The following is a 21,942-nucleotide window of genomic DNA, read 5'->3' as shown; positions in this document are numbered from 1 at the left end:
TCCTGAATTTGATGTGCAGATATGTAGAAGACTAACAGGTGGACTGTCTGTATACTCTGTCTGTATGCTGAACAGTTGGCAATGGTAGTTGCTCTCCAGTGGGTGGAGGAAGCTCAACCTATTAGAATTGTATTATGCGCAGATTCTTTGTCTGTACTGTGTTTATCCTCTGGTAACTTTAATATGAGTGATCTACTATTGGAGGCATTGACTCTATTAAGGAGACTTGAGAGAGTGGTTGTAGTAGTGTGTTTCGGCTGGGTCCCAGCCCATTCAGGTGTGGGAGGGAACGGACTTGTAGACCAAGTAGCCAAATGGGCTTTAAACTAGATATAATTGATACTTGTGCTATATTGGGTAGAGGCTAAGATCATTTTTATAGACGTGTAGAAGAGGTGGGACTCCCGAGCACTACGGTCGGCATTTATATGTCCTCCAAAGAAAGGTCAGTGGAACAAGATTCAAAAGGCGGGACGGGGGTTTGTTACAAGTTAGTAGGGCTCTTTTTTTTCATGTTCTTAGGTTGGCATTTATATGCCCTCCAAAGAAAGGTCAGTGGAACAAGATTCAAAAGGCGGGACGGGGACGGGGGTTTGTTAGAAGGGCTCTTTTTTTCATGTTCTTAGTAGTACATGATTAGGTAGGAGGGTTTCGTGTTTTTGTTTGTTTTGATCATTGACCATTGTTTTTGACAATACACTCCAGTACAGTAGGTGGCGGTATGCACTTCTAACGTCTGTTTGCAGACCGCCATAGAAGAAGAAGAAGTTGTAGCTTGAAACTAGCCACACACCGCAGTTTGCTGGTGGTTGCATGCAACATTTTAGCTAGCTCCAGCAACATTTCATATTTGCAGGTAAATGCACCATACTTTGTAGAAGTCTATCATAATTTATGTTTGAATCATTAATATTATATTTTAATAAAGTTACTATATTATAATTAGTTAGCTAGTGATTTAGTTTGACTGCTAGTTTGCATAAGGCAACGTTAGCTTCGTAACGTTAGCTAGCAGATAGCCTATTGGAAGCTAGCTAGCTATTAGCTAACGTTAGCCAGTAACGTTTTTAGTGGTCTCTTTGCAGAGTCATAAAACATTATACGCTTACCATGCAAGTAGCGAGTTATGTCTATTGTTTAGATAGTATTGAGATTCTATATATAATAATGGGCTAACATGTACCTATCTAGCTTTCCAGGTAGTTAGCTAAATAGCTAGCGTTAACTAGCTAGCATTCTAACTTGCAAAAATGGAGACGCCAGGTGAGGCGCGCCAAAAGGCAGCAACGTTGTCATAGCCAAACTAGCTAGTGGTTATTACTAGTTACCACAGCCACAGAGTCAAAATGGCTATATCGTAAAAAATAATATAAACAAAAATTAGCTTTTTGGGCCTAAATTAAGGTTTGGCATAAGGTTAGCAGTGTGGTTATGATTAGGTTTAAAATCAGATTTTACGAGAAATTGTATAAATAGGCGGGGTTTAGCCATAATTGTAATTATGACATTGTGGCTGTGGTAACTACTGACAACTGCTAACTAACGAGTACCAAACTTTAGATAAATTGACCTAGCTAGCTAACTAGATATATGCCTTCACTTGTGTGAGCTCATGGTCTAGAATAGCGGATCCACAATAAACTAGCAACTTGTGGCTGTAATTTCTCAAACCTACCACCACATTTGATTTGACATGAGTACATGTGAGACTGAAGTAAACCATTGTTTTTGTTTCGTTTTTCTTAAATTGTGACGTTAGGTGCAGTATGGAACCCTCAGAGCATCCAGAAACCTCTGCCACTTTTCAAATGGCCAATGAAAATGTACATCTAGACCTGCTATCCACACAGACTGATATGGACCTGTTTTCTGGGCACACTGATATGGGCCTTCTGCCTGCTCAGACTGATGAAGGCCTACTGTCTGCACCGAGTGATATGGACCTGATGCCTGCTCAGACTGATGTAGACCTACTGTCTGCACAGAATGATATGGACCTGCAGCCTGCACAGACTGATATGGAGGTGGCCTACTCTGGCTCACTGGGAACAGAGAGACACAGTGGGGAGCAGCAGGCCCTTGACGAGTTGACAACCTTTCTCACCCAATCTGAAAGAGAGAGGCTGAAAACCCAGGACAGTCTGAGCATCCTGGGGGACCCAGACTCATTGGAACTGTCCAAAGTCCAGGTGGAGGACTTTTACAGCCGCACAGTCCTTCCAGAACCATCAGAGTTTCAGGAACCCTCAGTCTTTCCAATGCCCTCTGTCCTTCCAGAACCCTCCGTCCTTCCAGAATCCTCATACCTTCAAGAACCTTCAGGTTTCTCAGAGTCCTCAGTCTATCCAGAACCCTCATACCTTTCAAAACCCTCAGGCTTTTCAGAGCCGTCAGGCCTGCCAGAACACTCAGACTTCCAAGAGCCCTCCGGTTCAGCCACAGGCCTCAGTCAGAATGAGTGGGGCAGGCAGGGTCACACAGAAGCCTGGTCAGAAATGGGAACTGAGCCTGGGACGGACAGGCTGGAGGTCACCGAGGGAACTCCGACTGTAACTGGGACACAGATGCCAGAGACAGGAGAGGAGCAAATGGACATAGTGCATGAAGATCCCACTGCATCTGCTCAAGATGAAGTTGATCCAAGTATGCCTTCTATAGTCAGCGTAGAGAGCTCACACTCTGAGGATGGTCCAGGCAAAGAGGAAGCCTTATCATTCTATGGATTGGTGCCAAAGGTAGAGGGCACAGCAGATAAAAAGAGTGAGAAAGAACAGCCTGTGGGGGGCAGTATGTCCCCACTATCATCCTGGGCCCAGCCATTGACACCAGGTGAAGGTGTGTAGTAAGGAACTTGGTTTTTAGGTTCATAAGTTTATTAACTTATGTCACATATAGAAGTCTCAGTGCCACATAAATAGTTTGAGAAGAATTAAGGGAAATGCAAAACTTGATTTAGGCTTAATTACACATCTTTGAAAAACGATTAGCAATCACGTCTTCAAATAGCCATGTCAGTTTACATATAGTCTGCATCTACTATGTCATGATTAGCCTTTAGTTACTGATGATCGATTGTGTTTCAGCTGAGGAACAACCTGAAACTGACGTCGCCGGCGAAGATCCAAATGGTCAAAAGACTACGGTAAAAAAAAAAAAACTTTCCATGAATTCTAGACATTTTCTTTAAAAGTAAGTTAATTACTGTTAGTTACTCTTCTCATTTATTGTAGGGGAGAAAGAGAGGTCGTCCTAATCGTGGAGAAGTGAGGAAAAATACGCAAAACATGTCTGATGGAGGTAAAACATCTTTCGTAAATCTGCTTGTGTTTAGCTAATTAATTTTACCTCGGTCTCAACTATCATTATGTAGGACTATTTTTCCAATTATATGATTATCACGCTACTCTAAATGCCTTGTCTTCTGCTGCAGACCAGCTAACAGACAGCGGTTCTGACGATGCAGCTGATGATCCGAGGGACACAGACTTTGACCCTGCACGGTTTGGCCTCCGACGCTCCACCAGGGTCTCCCAAAGGAGCCAGAGCACTCCGCCCCCCCGCCTCACTTCCCCGAAGTTGTCTGGTCCCGCCTCTACCCCTGCGTACACTCAGAGGTCTGGAGGACCCCCTCCACCCCGGCCGCCACCCCCTCGCCAGCCTACCAGGGTCCTCTGTGCCAACTGCAGTGGGATTCTGCAGAGCGGGCAGACAGCCTACCAGCGCAGGGGTCAGCCTCAGCTCTTCTGCAGCTCCACCTGCCTTAACTCCTTTGGCAAGAAAGCCCCCAAGAAAAAGCCCTGTGCTTTCTGTAAAAGGTAATCCTCTCAATAGATATTCAATGAATGTGTTCTTAGTTTCTGCTATTCCTTTCAGTAAGGACAGTGTATTTTATAACAAATTCCTCATGCTATTTCATAGTAAAGTAAGTGTTAATGTTGTGCATCGTTTTGATCTCAACAATATTTGTGAAATTTACCTCAAGGTTTGTCTCTTCGATTTTAGGGACATGGGGAATAGAAAGGACACCATGCTTGCACAGGTTGGCCAATCACAGTCCTTCCAAGAATTCTGCAACAGCACTTGTCTTTCCCTGTATGAGGCCCGGCTGGAGAAGGGCCCGACACAGCCCCCCAAACCAAGTGCCCCTGCCCAAAGATGCAGTGTGTGCAACCACATGCGTGAGGTACCAAAGCTTTGGCCATAACATTTTAGATGATGTGCTCCCAGCCATAGCATATCTCTTAGTTGTCGATCAAATGTATTTGGCGTCAGTCAAATGGGCGGGCAGGTAAGTTCCCATTCAGTTGTCAAAATGTGGGTTGGGACAAGCATGCATTGGCAGGCAAGCTGCAGAAGGGTGAGCAGGTTATTTTTCCCCATCGTTTATCAGTGCAATTTTGACGGCAAACTACAAGCTGAAAAAGTTTGAGGGTTTATCTACTGTTCCCTCATTAGATTTTAGGTCATCTCGCTCTGGCTAACATTAGTTGTTGATCTTGTTGTTTTTGATGTACATAGGCACCTGATGGGGGCCTACCATTTCATGGTTGTTTGATCAATAGGGTTGTAAAGTTCCCAAATGTAAGAGGACTCCCGTCGTGTTTACATATTTGCAGAAATCCATTCAGGTGGCTTTTGACGAAAGCTTTCTAATAAGCTAAAGTCGCACTGTTGCTACTGCCTGTAAACACACAGTCCAGTTCAAAGTGAATGATGGCAGGCCTGTGTGGCAAATGGCTTATTTGCATATAATCCTACTGTAGCTCTCATTGGCTATGGTGCACCAGTCTGTGTAGAGTTCAGTCCTGGACAATACATATATATATATTTCTATTAGGTTTTATTTACTGCAATGTCTATTAATTGTCCAAACGCACGGCTGCTTTTTTATGTAATTTTTTATTTATTTAACCTTTATTTTACGAGGGAAGTAAGTTAAGAACAAATTATTATTTACAACAATGGCCAAACCTTGACGATGCTGGGCCAATTGTGCGCCACCCTATGGAACTCCCAATCACGTCCGGATAGGATTCGAACCAGGGACTGTAGTGACGCCTCTTGCACTGAGATGCAGTGCCTTAGACCGCTGCGCCACTCGGGAGCCCATATTACTATAGAATATTCACAAATGCCTTACTCTCCGTCATTACCAAACACAATGTTTTAAAATGTGAAAATGACCATATCTAAGTAGTCAAACCAAAGTTTATTTGTCACGTGCGCAGAATACACCAGGTGTTGACCTTACAGTGAAATGCTTACTTACAGGCTCTAACCAACAGTGCAAAAAAAGGTATTACGTGAACAATAGGTAAGTAAAGAAATAAAAACAACAGTAAAAATAACAGTAGCGAGGCTACATACAGTAGCGAGGCTACGTACAGGCACCGATTAGTTGGGTTGATTGAGGTAGTATGTACATATGGTTAAAGTGACTATGCATATGTGATGAACAGAGAGTAACAGTAGCGTAAAAGAGGGATTGGCGGGACACAATGCAGATAGCTCGGTCAGCCGATGTGCGGGGGCACTGGTTGGTCGGGCCAATTGAGGTAAAATCAAATCAAATTTTTTATTAGTCACATACACATGGTTAGCAGATGTTAATGCGAGTGTAGCGAAATGCTTGTGCTTCTAGTTCCGACAATGCAGTAATAACCAACAAGTAATCTAACCTAACAATTCCACAACTACTACCTTATACACACACACAAGTGTAAAGCGATTAAAGAATATGTACATAAAGATATATGAATGAGTGGTGGTACAGAACGGCATGGCAAGATGCAGTAGATGGTATAGAGTACGGTATATACATATGAGATGAGTACTGTAGGGTATGTAAACATAAAGTGGCATAGTTTAAAGTGGCTAGTGGTACATGTATTACATAAGATGGCAAGATGCAGTAGATGATATAGAGTACAGTATATACATATGAGATGGGTAATGTAGGGTAATGAAAACATATTTTAAGTGGCATTGTTTAAAGTGGCTAGTGGTACATTTTTACATAATTTCCATCAATTCCCATTTTTTAAAGTGGCTGGAGTTGAGTCAGTATGTTGGCAGCGGCCGCTAAATGTTAGTGGTGGCTGTTTAACAGTCTGATGGCCTTGAGATAGAAGCTGTTTTTCAGTCTCTCGGTCCCTGCTTTGATGCACCTGTACTGACCTCGCCTTCTGGATGATAGCGTGGTGAACAGGCAGTGGCTTGGGTGGTGTTGTCCTTGATGATCTTTATGGCCTTCCTGTGACATCGGGTGGTGTAGGTGTCCTGTAGGGCAGGTAGTTTGCCCCCGGTGGTGCGTTCTGCAGACCTCACTACCCTCTGGAGAGCCTTACGGTTGTGGGCGGAGCAGTTGCCGTACCAGGCGGTGATACAGCCCGACAGGATGCTCTCGATTGTGCATCTGTAGAAGTTTGTGAGTGCTTTTGGTGACAAGCCGAATTTCTTCAGCCTCCTGAGGTTGAAGAGGCGCTGCTGCGCCTTCTTCACAACGCTGTCTGTGTGGGTGGACCAATTCAATTTGTCCGTGATGTGTACACCGAGGAACTTAAAACTTTCCACCTTCTCCACTACTGACCCGTCGATGTGGATAGGGGGGTGCTCCCTCTGCTGTTTCCTGAAGTCCACAATCATCTCCTTTGTTTTGTTGACGTTGAGTGTGAGGTTATTTTCCTGACACCACACTCCGAGGGCCCTCACCTCCTCCCTGTAGGCCGTCTCGTCTTGTTGGTAATCAAGCCTACCACTGTAGTGTCATCCGCAAACTTGATGATTGAGTTGGAGGCGTGCATGGCCACGCAGTCGGTGGTGAACAGGGAGTACAGGAGAGGGCTCAGAACGCACCCTTGTGGGGCCCCAGTGTTGAGGATCAGCGGGGTGGAGATGTTGTTACCTACCCTCACCACCTGGGGGCGGCCCGTCAGGAAGTCCAGGACCCAGTTGCACAGGGCGGGGTCGAGACCCAGGGTCTCGAGCTTGATGACGAGTTTGGAGGGTACTATGGTGTTAAATGCTGAGCTGTAATCGATGAACAGCATTCTCACATGGGTATTCCTCTTGTCCAGATGGGTTAGGGCAGTGTGCAGTGTGGTTGCGATTGCGTCGTCTGTGGACCTATTGGGTCGGTAAGCAAATTGGAGTGGGTCTAGGGTGTCCGGTAGGGTGGAGGTGATATGGTCCTTGACTAGTCTCTCAAAGCACTTCATGATGACGGAAGTGAGTGCTACGGGGCGGTAGTCGTTCAGCTCAGTTACCTTAGCTTTCTTGGGAACAGGAACAATGGTGGCCCTCTTGAAGCATGTGGGAACAGCAGACTGGGATAAGGATTGATTGAATATGTCCGTAAACACACCAGCCAGCTGGTCTGCGCATGCTCTGAGGACGCGGCTGGGAATGCCGTCTGGGCCTGCAGCCTTGCGAGGGTTAACACGTTTAAATGTTTTACTCACCTCGGCTGCAGTGAAGGAGGAGCCGCAGGTTTTGGTAGGGGGCCGTGTCAGTGGCACTGTATTGTCCTCAAAGCGGGCAAAAAAAGTTGTTTAGCCTGTCTGGGAGCAAGACATCCTGGTCCGCGACGGGGCTGGTTTTCTTTTTGTAATCGTGATTGACTGTAGACCCTGCCACATACCTCTTGTGTCTGAGCTGTTGAATTGCGAATTGCGTAGGTAGTATGTATATGAATGTATAATTAAATGGACTATGCATATATGATAGACAGAGTGTAGCAGCAGTGTAAAAGAGGGGTTGGTGTGGGGCACACAATGCAAATAGAGATGTGGTAGCCATTTGATTACCTGTTCAGGAGTCTTATGGCTTGTGGGAAAAACTGTTGAGAAGCCTTTTTGTCCTAGACTTGGCTCTCCGGTACCGCTTGCCATGCGGAAGGTGTAGTGTGTGTATATACAGTGGGGAGAACAAGTATTTGATACACTGCCGATTTTGCAGGTTTTCCTACTTACAAAGCATGTAGAGGTCTGTAATTTTTATCATAGGTACACTTCAACTGTGAGAGACGGAATCTAAAACAAAAATCCATAAAATCACATTGTATGATTTTTAAGTAATTAATTTGCATTTTATTGCATGACATAAGTATTTGATCACCTACCAACCAGTAAGTTGAAGTGTACTATGATAAAAATTACAGACCTCTACATGCTTTGTAAGTAGGAAAACCTGCAACATCGGCAGTGTATCAAGTACTTGTTCTCCCCACTGTATATATTATATTAGCTTCGTATTCTTTCTGGGTGTGTGTATGAACAGATTTTAATATGATTTGATGTTGCTAAAACGCTTTCAGTTCCACTTAAATAGACCAACAAGAGTTCCAAACCTCTCTGCCGAAACCAGCTAGTTTTCCCGTCCCACTCAGACCACTCCCAGACAGTTCTATCATCATTTTTGCTTGACTATTTTAATTGCAAACAATCAGTAAGGTACTTAATTGTTACATGGAAATGATTTGATATTGAGATAGAAATGGCGGCATTGGACCTTTAACACAGTATGACTACACTTCCACAATGCTTTGCTTATGGTTTAAAATGCTGTAGGCATTTTTGTTAGTCATACATTATATTGAAGCTATTTTAAAGACTGCCGCGTCTACTCTAGCAACAAGTCAACATTTTATGCTTACCTCGAAAAGCTGGCACAAGCCTTGTTCTGATTTGTTAACATCTGTTAGTCATTTGTCAATTTGTACAATAAAATCTATTAAAAATAAGTAGGCACTTTTTAATGCCAAGCACTGCAAAACCACACAATAATGTGATTATGGTATACCTTCTTTAATGTTGCCTTTGTGTTGGAAATGTTGGTTTGAGATCTGATCAGCACGCTTCAATTTGAGCTCAGTCAATGTAGTGTATGAAGTGTTTGTCACGTCATGGACTTTTCCCAGAAGTAGTGACAAAAATGCCTAAACCCTGGTGACACACATTTCATTGTCACCTCATGTTGATATTTCATAATTGAAAAGATTTTATGTGTGTAACTGGATCTATGCTGTGATTATGGAGTCTGCATGAGGCAGGAATTCTGTCAAACTTTGAAATCAATATCGACAAGTTTATGCTGCGGTTGAGTCTGTTTGTATGCTATGAGCAGGCAGCAGAATAAATTATAACCTACAAGATTTTGGACGAACTAATGGGAAATGAAAAAGAATGGCATTATTTGAAGTTAGGATTGATAGAATTCAGACCCGAGTTTTTTTACCTTCCTTCCCTCTTCTGCCTCAGATCAACCATGAGGTAACCATGGGCAACATGATTCACCTGATGTGCAGCGATGCCTGCTTCAACCGTTTCCGCGCCACCAAGGGCCTGAAGACCAGCTGCTGTGACGCGTGTGGCACCTACATCAACACATTCACCTCCCGGGCTGAGTACCTACTGCATGAGGGCCAACAGAGGAGGTTCTGCAACTCCTCCTGTCTCAGGCTGTATAAGATGGTGGGTGCTTCTCTCTTCTTGAATGTACAGTCTTGTAGTATTGAGTAATATGAGAGTGATTTGTCTGCTTAGTGTTTAATCAAAGTGTTGTCTTTGATTTCAGAAAAACACTAAGGTGCTCTCGTGCCAGTGGTGTAGGACTCTGTGTAAGAATTTTGACATGCTGTCTAAAGTGGATCAGTATGGCAAGACAAGACACTTCTGTTCTTTGTGCTGTATCGCCTCACATAAAGTTAAAACTTCTGGGGACACAGGTACATTCTACTCTCCTTGGCTTGTTTACTACTGTATTAATTCACCTTTGCTTAATCTGAATGTATTGACGTGATGTCTGACTGTGAATGGCTCTTCACTATTACATCTGCTTCTTTTCCAGTACCCAGTGAAGCCTGCAGTTCCTGCAAAAGAAGCCCCTCTGAACCTTACTACTGTAAAACAAATGAGGCCGTGTACGTCTTCTGTAGCCCTAGCTGTTGGAGCAAATTTCAGGTTGGATAAATCCATACCCTTAATAGAGTTTGGACAACACTACAACCTACAGATGCATTGTCCAGTATTTAGTCACAACATGGTCTGCCAGATGTTTATACAACACTTTATTTTATGTGCATTTGTTTTAAACGTAAATTTTGAAGACCTCAGTTGTTCAACAAAAACAATTGGTGATGGATTCTGAAAGTGAAAAAAAAGAACCGTTAATATTTACAGTGTGATGTACAGGCTTGGCCGTAGGTGCCCGTTAAGCAGAAAATGCTAGTTAAAATGCAGACCAAGCAGCTGCAGTGGGGAGCTCAGCCTCACTTCTGGAGCCCGTTAAAATAATAACTCATCATAAAGCTTTTTAGTGTGGAGAGGGTCACCCTTTGAAAGCTTTTGCCTTTATTCTACCGAAGAACCTATGAATTAGGGCTTGGTCTGTTTCTGCAAAACCCTTGCAAAAAAATGTCTGAGAATGGGCTGAGACATTCTTGAGTCCCTCTTTGATACTAGTTCTGTGAGGTTGCTTGTTGTTTTTTTTGCCTTGGCTTAATGTTTGCTGCTCATTCTCTTCTTGTTAAATCTCCAATTAAGAAATATACTCTTCTTCACAGAGCAACAGTCCCAATGGAGACCTCTACTTCAACTGTCTCTCTTGTCATAATATGTTCAGTGGGGTACCAGAAATCCTAGACTGGCAGGTAATCAAAATGTGCATTTTACATACATTGTGCCAAAAAAGTGGTTTAGTGAAAACTGTTATTTTTTTCAAGACTACTTCAAGAAGTACATCCACGATTCTGTGTGGTCCTGTATGGTTCAGTTGGTAGATAATGGCGCTTGTTACACCAGGCTTGAATATATTATTATTTTGTTTGCTTTCAGGACTCAATATATCAGTTCTGCTGTAAGGAGTGCTGTGAGGACTACAAGCGTCTGAATGGTGTGGTTTCCGTGTGTGAGCACTGCAACCAAGAGAAACTGCTGCATAAGAAGATAAAGTTCTCTGGGGTGGAGAAAACCTTCTGCAGTGACGGTTAGCATGATGCATGCATTTCTGTGCGCATTTTTATATGCAATATATTGTCGATTTACATGAAAACACTTTACTGTGTCTCTAGGCAGAGACTTATGTTTTTTTGTTGTCTCTTTTTTACCAAGGTTGCATTCTACTGTACAAGCAAGACTTTGCTCAACAACTGGGCCTGTGCTGTATAACCTGTACATACTGTTCTCAGACCTGCTCACGGGCGGTCACAGAGGAACAGGATGGCAACACATGGGACTTCTGCAGTGAAGATTGTAAAAGCAAATACCTCCTGTGGTACCTGAAAGTATGTCCGAACAATAACAATGCCATATTTACACCATGACCATATGACTGACCCTGAAGTTTTAGGTGGCTGCCGGTACACAGGCTTCATTCAGTTCACCATCTTTTCACTGTGCATAGTCTGTTGTATGTGGTAATATAGACGCTTTTTGTTTGAGGAATGGTAGCTTCAGAATGTATGGGCTAAACTGGCACAATATTGTCATCATGACAGAATGAATCCAGGATGTGCATGATTTGCGATCAAATTGTATTAGCAGTGTCCTCTATTACCAGGCTACAATGTATGTACTGTATGTATGGTTGCTATGTGTGTTTTGAGCTGTGTGTGTTCTCCTAGGAAGCACAGTGCCATGCCTGCAAGCGTCAGGGGGAGCTCCTGGAGACCATCCACTGGAGGGGAGAGATCAAACACTACTGTGACCAGCCGTGCCTCCTGCGCTTCTACAGCCAACAGAACCAACCCAACCTAGACACCAAGCAGGGCCCTGCGAGCCTGCTCAGCAGTGCGTTAGCTTAACATACGCCAACACATGCAAACACAACACCCATACTGTATTTATCATAAACCCAATCCATACATGGGAATTGTTTTACGCCGTGTTGTAATACGCCGTGTTGTAATATAATTGTTTGTTTGGTTTTCACTGTTTGACAAAATGTTACAAAGTTACTGCTATTGTTTTTGTGATTTCCCTAAAATCTGTCAAATGTAAACACATGTTCATCTCAGTAATTCACTGTTAAACTTGTATATGTTTACTGGACTTACAGGTCATTCCCCAGAGTCTACACCTCCCCCTGCAGCTATAAAGACAAGTGAAGTAAGTGTGCTTTTTGACTTGGTGCTCCAAAAGTTGGGGGGGATGCCACCGAAAGGACACAAAAATGCATTTGAGCTTGGCTTTTACCACGCATACAAATGTATTCTCTGCTTGAAAAAAAAACGTGATTGGATTTTGAAATAAAGTGAAGAGCTACTTTTCAGACTTTTTCAATTTCTGCTGAGTGAACATCCAAACATTTATTTATGTCAATGTTTCTATTATTTCAGGCCACAGGAAGAGGCCTGAAGAAGACTGTAGCCAAGCCTGCTCCTCCCTTCACTCTACCTCTCTCCCAAAGGAACAAATCCTCCATGTGTAAACCCATGATGGCCACTACTGGTGTTGCATGTAAACCTGAGATGAAGTCCCAGAGTTGCCAGACAGGTAATCCCGAATGTAATCCCATGTCCCTTTCTGTAGACTGGTTGGCTGACAACATAACGAAAATGATGCGTGTGCATCAATGTGGCCGGAAGGCATGCGTTATGATTCTGAATGGTCAGATGGCAGCTTCCTGTCATTGTTGCTAGCTAAGTGGGGAATCATAGGTGGTTCGTTTCAGCCCATTGTAGACTATATGACCAAAAGTATGTGGACACTTCCTCGTCGAACATGTCATTCCAAAATGATGTGAATTAATATGGAGTTGGTCCCCTATTTGCTGCTATAACAGCCTCCACTCTTCTGGGAAAGCTTTTCACTAGATGTTGGAACATTGCTGCGGGGACTTGCTTCCATTCAGCCACAAGAGCATTGGTGAGGCCGGGCAGTGATGTTGAGCGATTAGGCCTGGTTCGCAGTCGGCATTTCAATTCATCCCAAAGGTGTTCGATGGGATTGAGGTCAGGGCTCTGTGCAGGCCAGTCAAGTTCTTCCACACTGATCTCGAGACACCATTTCTGTATGGACCTCGCTTTGTACATGGGGGCGTTGTCATGCTGAAACAGGAAATGGGGGTCGGTTGCAGACGATTTTTACGTGCTTCAGCACTCGGCAGTCTCGTTCTGTGAGCTTGTGTGGCCTACCACTTCGCGGCTGAGCCGTTTTTTCTCCTAGACGTTTCCACTTCACAATAACAGCACTTTTATAGTTGACCGGGGAAGCTCTAGCAGGGCAGAAATTTGACAAACTGACTTATTGGAAAGGTGGCATCCTATGATGGTGCCATGTTGAAAGTCACTGAGCTCTTCAGTGAGGCTATTCTACTGCCAATGTTTGTCTATGGAGTTTGCATGGCTGGGTGCTCGATTTTATACACTTGTCAGCAACGGGTGTGGCTGAAATAGCCAAATCCACTAATTTAAAGGGGTGTCCACATACTTTTGTGTATATATTGTGTATCTTATTGATACCATGTCTTGTTTTGACTGTCGTGTCTAATTTAATATGGCAAAAAAATTCTAGCTAGCTAACCAACAACTGTAACGATGTAGTTGAGACTGCTCATTGTATGTTTTCAATTAATGTATGTTTTCTATAAACATTTGGAGACTAAATACAGTTTACATAATCAACATTCTAAGCCAACCCCATCTGTTTTGCCCCTTAGTTGCTCACACAACAACCAACCCATCTATGGGACTCACTAACACTGTATTTAATATTTATTTAATATTTAAGATGAATTCTTTAAGAATCAATAGGTGTATATATCATTAATTTATAAGTCCAAAATGGATGTCGCAGCTAAGGATTCTAGCTTTAAACAAAACATCCCTATTCATATGCTAAGAGCTTTATGTTAAATCAGGCCAACAATTATATATTAGCAATTGCAAAAAAAGCACCTTCATGGTTTTAATAAATGTTGTCTGTTGGTTTCAGATGATTTCTTGCAGTCCCCAGCTGTGGTGTTGCCAGTCCCTGTGCCTGTGTTTGTTCCTGTACCTTTGAATATGTACTCTCAGTACACTCCCATACCTATGGCCCTGCCTCTGCCGGTGAGTTGGTTTTGTCTAGGTCCTTTTGAGTATTGTGCAAATATTACTCTAGGCTTATCGTCATTAATTTAGAGTCTAGAGTAACTATTTGTTTACAGCCAAACGTGTTCCTTATGGGTGCCTACACACTGCTGCAATCTGTGGTTCTCTAGAGTGACTGTGTCCTATTTGTCTGCTTATTGTTTTTCTCTTTATTCTCTGTTAGATCCCTGTTCCCATGTTCCTACCCGTCACACTGGATCATATCGATAAACTTGTGGAATACATAAATGACCTGAAACTCCAGATCCCGTCTGATCCACTGGAGGCTGACATTCTGGCCATGGCAGACATGATAGCAGAGGAAAATAAAGGCAAGGGCTCCTACGGATCTCTCTCTACTTAGTCAACTTGCCATTTGATGTTCTAGATATAATTATTGTAACTATATCGTGGTTATATGTGTTTATTTAGATCTGGACAGTGATCAGAAAGCAGGCCCGTTGCTGAGGGACTGCACCTTATTTGATTCTTCATCCCAAGATGACATCCTCTCCATGGCTGTCAATATGGCTGATGTACTGACTGAGCCAGGTCAAGACCCAGTAGATGAGCTCACCAAAGGCAGGTTCAAGCTTTATAATATGTAATGTCTAATGCAGGGGTCTCCAACAGGTTGATCGCGAGCTACCAGCCCACCTATGAGTAGCTCGCCAAACAATTCTGAAAGTACATGCATTTTTACATGCACATTCCACCGCGAACTGTCATAAACAAATCTCCCAAGTATCAGACGCTGCAAGCTCCTTGCTACTATCTAATCAATGCAACATTGACATTATCCCACCCCTGGTTAGTAACTATTGGCTTAAAAAGACAAACTTAACGCAATATCTGCCAATTAATTTCCAGTAATATTGCCCCTGTCTGTGTGGTGTGCGAGCTTGTCTATCACTCTGTGTTGCCAGTTGATGTGATACCGTCTTCTGGTTTGAAAGAAATACTTTCCCCAAAACCTTCTCAATTAAATGTTAACTGCAAAGCAGGCTTACCTGGCAGAAGTATTTCATGAGTAAGTACACCATTTGTTATTTGCCAACTTTGCCATGAAATGAGCAGCAGCGGTACAGAACCATCCTAGACGGCACATTCCTCACTCGCAATTAAAGGCCCAGATGCTCAATTAAAGGGCCATTGCACTCAATCCAATGTATTACTTTTCTTCCAGACCTAAACATTTTTTTCTGGTTTGATATAAGCATTGACATGGACTCCGAACATCCAATGTCATTGTTTTCTATGACCAATTGTAATTTTGAGAATAAAAAATATATAAAACCAGGAAAAAATCCAACCGAGAAAATAATTTGGGAAAATATAAAACAGATTTTGGGGTGGGGGTCACAGATTTGATAGGGCCCCACTTAGTGGTTTATTAAATCCTTAAGTCTATTGGCGCACCCGTGCGTCAATCTAAGTAACACAACAACAAAAACATAAAAATCCGTCAGATTAAGCTAGATATGTTTTTTTTATTTTTTTTCATGGGTTGCATCTTAATCCACTGCAGTCGCCTATGTCGGCCTTTCCGCATCTGCGGTGGAAGGTGGCCAAGCTACAGCGGTGTTTGTCAAACCATGAGACATCCTGAAAATCGGTCTTCTCACGAAAACATCTGTAATGTCCAAACGGTTTGGCCTAGAAAACTAATATGACCACTCTATGGAAAGATGAGACTCACAAACACGATGGTCTTCTTCATTTTGCTTGAAGTCGGTAATGCTGATGTGCCAACTTCTGTCTGTAGCGTCAACCATTTTGTCTAAACTAATATGATCCTTCTGTGGAAAGGGGAGACTCATGAACACAATGGTGGCTGAAGGTAACCCATACAAATTAAAGGAAGTTTGGGGGTAGTTTTGTGCCAACAAAAATAAGGGGTTAGTTATGTGTCCAAAAACCACATATTTCCTGAGGTTTCTTATCTCCTAGATATAGGACAGACACTTCAAAACCTTCATCATTATGATTTATTTTTAGACTTTTTTTTGTTGTTGCTATTTTTGAATGTGTTATTCAGTGCATTTCTGTGGGCTATAGTAGTAAAGGCCAAATTCTATATTTTATCAATGTTTTTTCATCCCTAAAGGGGTCTCAAAATTCCAAATCAAATAGCTAAATGATCCATATTCCGTATGTTAGCTTAGTAGAAATGCCCCCAACGACTTACAGTACCCGGGGAAGAGTTGCAGGGGAGAAGAGAAGAACCATGTGCCTATTTGAAAGCTATAAAAAAAAAAGAGGAACAAAGTAGTAGCTCGCGACAGGTTTCGTTTAAAAAAAAGTTGTTCTATTGCGGTAAAAGGCTGGAGACCCCTGGTCTGATTAGTTTGCTTTGCTGCCTGAGATGTGTAAAGGTACACTATAATTGCACACACTCTGTCAACAGTCTATGATATATATATTTTGTGTCCATTCTCATTTGTGTTCTTTAGCTTCCCTGGACCTGAACCCCAATGTTGATTTCCTCTTTGACTGTGGGATGCCGCCTCATGCTACTTCAGCAGAGCAGAGCGCCGACATCACTGTTCAGAAGGTATAAATAAACACAGCCTATAATACAAGTGTATTCTGTCTGTTTTTTTCTCGACCTTACTATGACTTTAATTTTGTGTTGAATGAAATAGTGTCATAAACGTTCAACTTATATGAGAGACGCAGTGGAAACACATAGGATGCTGGACATCAGGAAAAAGCTGGCACCAACATGAGATGTCTTGGTGTCAGACTTACCGGAGACCAGTGCTCATGTTCTGCATACTTATAGACAGCTGCAACAGGGTCCCAAAGGTGAAATGGCTGAATATCAAATATATCCCTGGCGGAAGGCAGGCATGGTCCCCAACATGCGGCTCATGTAACATAAGGCAACAGTCACAAAACCTACAAGATGGACTGCTTACCAATGAACAGTGTCCTTAAAACAAGAGAGTATTTGACATATATACTGAAATGTTTACTTTTGCGCTTTGGTGGTCTCTTGGACCAGACAAATTCTTAATGATCAATGCACGTGTAGAATTTATGTAATGGGTGAACTCGGAAGAGAATATGAGTAACTAACTAACCAACTACAGTAGCTACCCCTTAACAGGTCATAGCAGTGTGATGTCTAATATAGGCTTTGTGTCACAGGGACCCAAGCGTCAGGCCATGTCAGAGATGACCCTACACGATCCCCTGGACAGTCAGCCTCTCGGTGCCGGTTTGAACAGCTCCCTTGGGGTTAAAGCCTGGAGGTCATGGGCCCAAAGCAAGCACTCGGACACTGACTACAGAAAACGTAGGATATCTCTTGACTGGAACTTTAAATGTACCCGTCTTTGATAGCTCTGCTTTGAGTTTGATAGATCTCCTGTGAGTAAAATGGGCTGTAATGTTTCAATGTAATCCTGATAATAAAGTGCCTGTAATTTTCTCCCTTATAGAGAAACCATTAGACCTTCTCTTGTGTAGTCCTGAGGAACTGAACCATGGCCTGTCGCAGTTTGTCCAAGACATTGTTCATCCTAGAGGGCCGTGCTACAAGCCTGACAGTGTATTTTACCTCTGTCTGGGGATTCAACAGGTCTTGTAGTTAATATTTGCAATTTGTGGAAGAGTGGCTTATTCAAATCTTACATGATTTTATTTTTAGGAAAGGTCCTTTTTTTTTTTATACAGTGTTCAACTAAAACATTTGAGCACAGTGGTCTTGTCTTGTATATTTTCCAGTATCTCCTTGAAAACAACCGGATGGTGAACATATTCACAGACCAGTTATATGTCACCTTCGCTGAGGAGCTGAATAAGATTGTCAGCCAATGGCTGCCTTCCATGTCACCTAATGGTGAGTTCATATTTCTATTTTATTTTCACACATTTTGTCTATGTGTCGTATTTGGGGTGTAAGTAATGTGTTTGGGTGCAGGTGGTCTCGGTTCTCGTGTCCTGGAGGAGCACCTGTGGGAGTGTAAACAGCTGGGTGTGTACTCTCCCTTTGTCCTGCTCAACACTCTCATGTTCTTCAACACCAAATACTTTGGTCTGACCACCGTGGAGCAGCACCTCCAGCTCTCCTTCTCTACAGTCACGCGCCAGGCCAAGAGGAGGTCTACACCACATGGCATGGTCAAGTCGTCTAGTGTCTGCTACCACCCCAAATCACAACACAAGAGAACAAGTAAAGGTGAGGTTTCTATCTAATTGACGACAGATTTTCATACGAATATTATAAAATCTGCATCAAGAAAATGTGCTTTTTCCCACCAGTGGTGTTTCCACCAAACAGACTTGTTGCAGATTAGTCAGTGTGTGTGATGGCGTAGTGGACACAACATACTTTTTCACTTCAGTTTTCATGTACCGAATAAAAATCTAAAATCTGATGAGATTACTATGGATAAGAGTGAGAATATTTATCAAACGGCAGTAAAGCATTGATCATCATGTCACGAGAATAAGACCCTTGATATTTATTAGAAAGGGGCATTAAGATCACCGTGCACTTTAACCACCCTGTGAAGTTCATCATAACTTATTTCATCTGTAGCCTAATAAACTGCATGCTTTCCCAAGTTGTAGTGAAAGGACCACACACCATATCATTGCGTGACTCTTAAGTTTACTTCGATATGATGGTTATTATGTCAATATTCATGCATGAATGCGTTTCCACGGCCATTTCTCGCATAATTAATTATACCGACATTAAAAAGATCCCACCATGTCGAACGGACAAATTATCTGTCAGCATTTATAAAATTGTACCGAAACTACATGTCTCCATCACAGCTGTTGTGAATGTTTGTATTTTTTATGGTACCAGACACAACATTAGCGTTCATTTGTATTTTTCATGTCTGAGATTTGATTTAGTATAAGAAAGCCCAGTGAATGAGAAGTGTTAATATGCTCCTTAGCCCAATGGATGATTGGCTAGTTGTCATTCCCAGTAACCAATGAGAGATTGCGTTGCTTTGGGTCAAGGGTCATGACCCCAGCTTGGGGTGGGGGAAGCAGGTCGCCTATCTTGAGTTGTACCACATTTCAGCTGAATGACGGGGGCTGACCCCCTAGGGTATGGAGTCATTTTACATGAATATCTACAACTAGGTGAAATTAAATCTTTGAGTTCATATTTAGAATGTTTGAAAGTCTAGTATAGTGTTATGAGGTCCAGTTTAGTGGTAAGAATGTATTTTCTAAAACATCCTAAAAATACTGTGCTTGTAGATATAATACACTATTTCCAACAAAACATATTTTCAACTTCAGTAATTTATATAATTTGGATGTATACTTGACCAAAGCATTGTAGGATCTTTGCCTTTATCTGCTGAGGAATGATGGTTGACATTTGTCTTAAACCCAGGTTATAAGACTGGCTTTTTCTTATTATTAACTCCCCTTATCACTACATTTTTTAAAAATGCAATTAGATGGTGATGGGTAATTCTCTTAGGCAGGACCACCACTCCTAAACATGGTCCTGCTGACCCCAAAGAGCTTCCATTGAAGATAAATTATTAAAAACAGTTAAACTGTCTTCCAGCGATCAAATAACATGGTGCTAATGAGTTGTACTGCTTGGAGTCCAACTCCTGTGAAAATGTCCTTGTGCCAGTTGTTTATTTAAAACATATAGGCTAGCCTAGACCCACATCTCCATCCTACTTTTTCTGATTACTGGCATGTTCTGACTGAAACATAATCACGTGTTTTAACGTAGGTCTATTTTCAACTCGGCCTGACCATTCTCTGGATATCAGTGTCACTAGCTAGATTCCTCTGGCTTTGTAGGTCAGTTTGAAATGGATCAGTTTGGTACTCCTTTGGTGGTTTTATGCTGACGTATAAAATTAAAAAGAGGATTTTAGTGTGACATTGTCACCTGTTGACAGTTGGTGTTCTATGAGTGCTTGTCTTAAATATTACAAATAACAGTGAGAGAGCTGTTGATGTAGGAGAAGGAAGTTGTTGCCCCCCCCCCCCCCGGTTGGTCCATACTGCTATTCGCAGTGTGTCGGACAGCTATTTATACCGCAAAGTGGAGTTCTTTGAAGAGCTGCTAAGTATTGGAGGTGTACCATGGTATGTGTCTTAGAACTGGCCCTGGCCATACACACTACAAACGCCAACCCCTGGCCTGCCACTGTTTGGGAAAACCAGGAAGCTAAAAGGAGCAACTCTTGAGTTGTGCAACATGATATACTAGTAGAGAATCTGACTGAATGTCAAAGTGTTTTAGATGTAAATCAACGTTGGATAAAACATGTGGGCTTGTGACCTTCATGACATCAAAAAGTACCTTTTTATGTAGGAAAGACCCTGTCCTTTGCAAAATAATATTAATTTTAATAACCTTTTTATAGTATGACAGACAGTGACATGAAAAACTAAACTGTTCCCCATAACTGTCTGGCGGTCAGCTTAATCAGTTTAGCTTGGCCCTAACTGTAGCCAAGTGTTAAAATAAACACCAAGGGGTCAAACAGTGAAGTGAGCCTGTACTCTGTTCTGTTTACACACAGAGGGCGGCTTGGGAAAGAGGAAACGGGATGAGCCTTCTGAGCTGGAGCAACAAGAGAACCGGTTGAACCCTCTCAGATGCCCCGTCAAATTCTTTGAGTTCTACCTCTCCAAATGGTAAGCAATGTAGACTGGCCAGGTACGCACAGAAGCGTTTGAAACACCAGTTGAAGGCAGTGGACTATCCCTGGGTGTCATAGATTCTGAATTGGTTTGATACATTGGAATGAATAAATGAAACTGTATAGTTTCCTTTGTTAGATTCACATATGGTGTCTGTCCTTGTGTTCCTACAGCTCCGATGGTGTGCGGAGCAGCTGCAGTGCGTTCTACCTGCAGCCAGAGAGCACATGTATGGCCGAGAGTCCTCGCTGGTATTCTGACATCCCCATGGACAAGGGCAGGCTGGGAATTATGCTCAACAGGATCCTGGCTGTCAAGGATGTCTATGATGAGCACCCGGGACAGGGAGACATGGACTGACAGCCACGCAACAAGTTTATATAGTGTACATTGCTGATGTGGAAGCCGCTAGCACAAGTTACTTTTTCCATTTTTTTAATTTAGTCATTTAGACGCTCTTATCCAGAGCGACATACAGTAGTGAGTGCATACCTTTTCGTACTGGTCCCCCGTGGGAATCGAACCCACAACCCTGGCGTTGTATGCACCATGCTCTACCAACTGAGCCACACAGCACCCACAACCCTGGCATTGTACTAACTACAATGCCTTTAGTTGTTCCATGGTTGTTATATCACCCCTACACAAATAGTTCAGTCAGCATTTCCCCCATAGAATTACCATTGTAGCTAGATCTGTATAGAAACTATATTAGGACTGCTGTATACCACCCTCAGTTCAGATAATGTATTTGGAACGCTTAGGTACTTTGGGCACTGTCAAAGACAACTAGTTGAAAGGTCTGGTTTGTATTGGAAACCCATATATTTGTTTGTTATGAAGTGTGCAGAACAGCTGTATAAAAGTACTTTAGTTCATAAAACTATTTAATTGACACTGCATTTAACTCCCTATGCCAGCCTCACTGGATTTTGTTTCATACAAAAGCTTAATGTTCATACACTGATAACATAAACAGTAATGTTCAATTTAAACACTTTAAATCTGTGTTTAACCCTGTGGCCAGTGAGGTGGAAACCATTTATTGCTGCCGTAGATGTTCACATGTACAGTATCAAGAAACTCATAGTCATGGCAGACCTTTTACTTCATAGCTAATGTGTATATATATTTCCCCTCATAATTTCTTATTGTTACAATCATATAACCAACCGGTCATTAAACCACACAAAAGAAGCCTAACTTCATGATAGAAATCTTTT

At 42.4% G+C, this 21,942-nt stretch overlaps 1 protein-coding gene across 1 annotated transcript; it reads left to right on the top strand.

Moving 5' to 3' along the window:
• The first annotated feature begins 774 nt into the window (after positions 1–774).
• LOC111980538 (zinc finger MYM-type protein 3) lies at positions 775–21,735 on the top strand. The gene is made up of 25 exons (XM_024011317.2): positions 775–856; positions 1,760–2,835; positions 3,084–3,142; positions 3,231–3,297; positions 3,431–3,815; positions 4,003–4,183; positions 9,258–9,470; positions 9,574–9,724; positions 9,847–9,959; positions 10,562–10,648; positions 10,833–10,983; positions 11,109–11,281; positions 11,621–11,786; positions 12,055–12,104; positions 12,335–12,491; positions 13,932–14,047; positions 14,253–14,400; positions 14,501–14,650; positions 16,522–16,622; positions 17,222–17,369; positions 17,515–17,654; positions 17,801–17,915; positions 17,997–18,254; positions 20,599–20,713; positions 20,893–21,735. Exons 2-25 carry the CDS (start codon positions 1,767–1,769, stop codon positions 21,077–21,079), a joined length of 4,500 nt encoding a protein of 1,499 aa, XP_023867085.1. The 5' UTR covers positions 775–856; positions 1,760–1,766; the 3' UTR covers positions 21,080–21,735.
• The last annotated feature ends 207 nt before the right edge of the window (positions 21,736–21,942 follow it).

This window comes from Salvelinus sp. IW2-2015, linkage group LG20, assembly GCF_002910315.2.
Source record: "Salvelinus sp. IW2-2015 linkage group LG20, ASM291031v2, whole genome shotgun sequence".
Taxonomy (NCBI): Eukaryota; Metazoa; Chordata; class Actinopteri; order Salmoniformes; family Salmonidae; genus Salvelinus; species Salvelinus sp. IW2-2015.
This window is presented reverse-complemented; position numbering and strand designations above follow the sequence as displayed.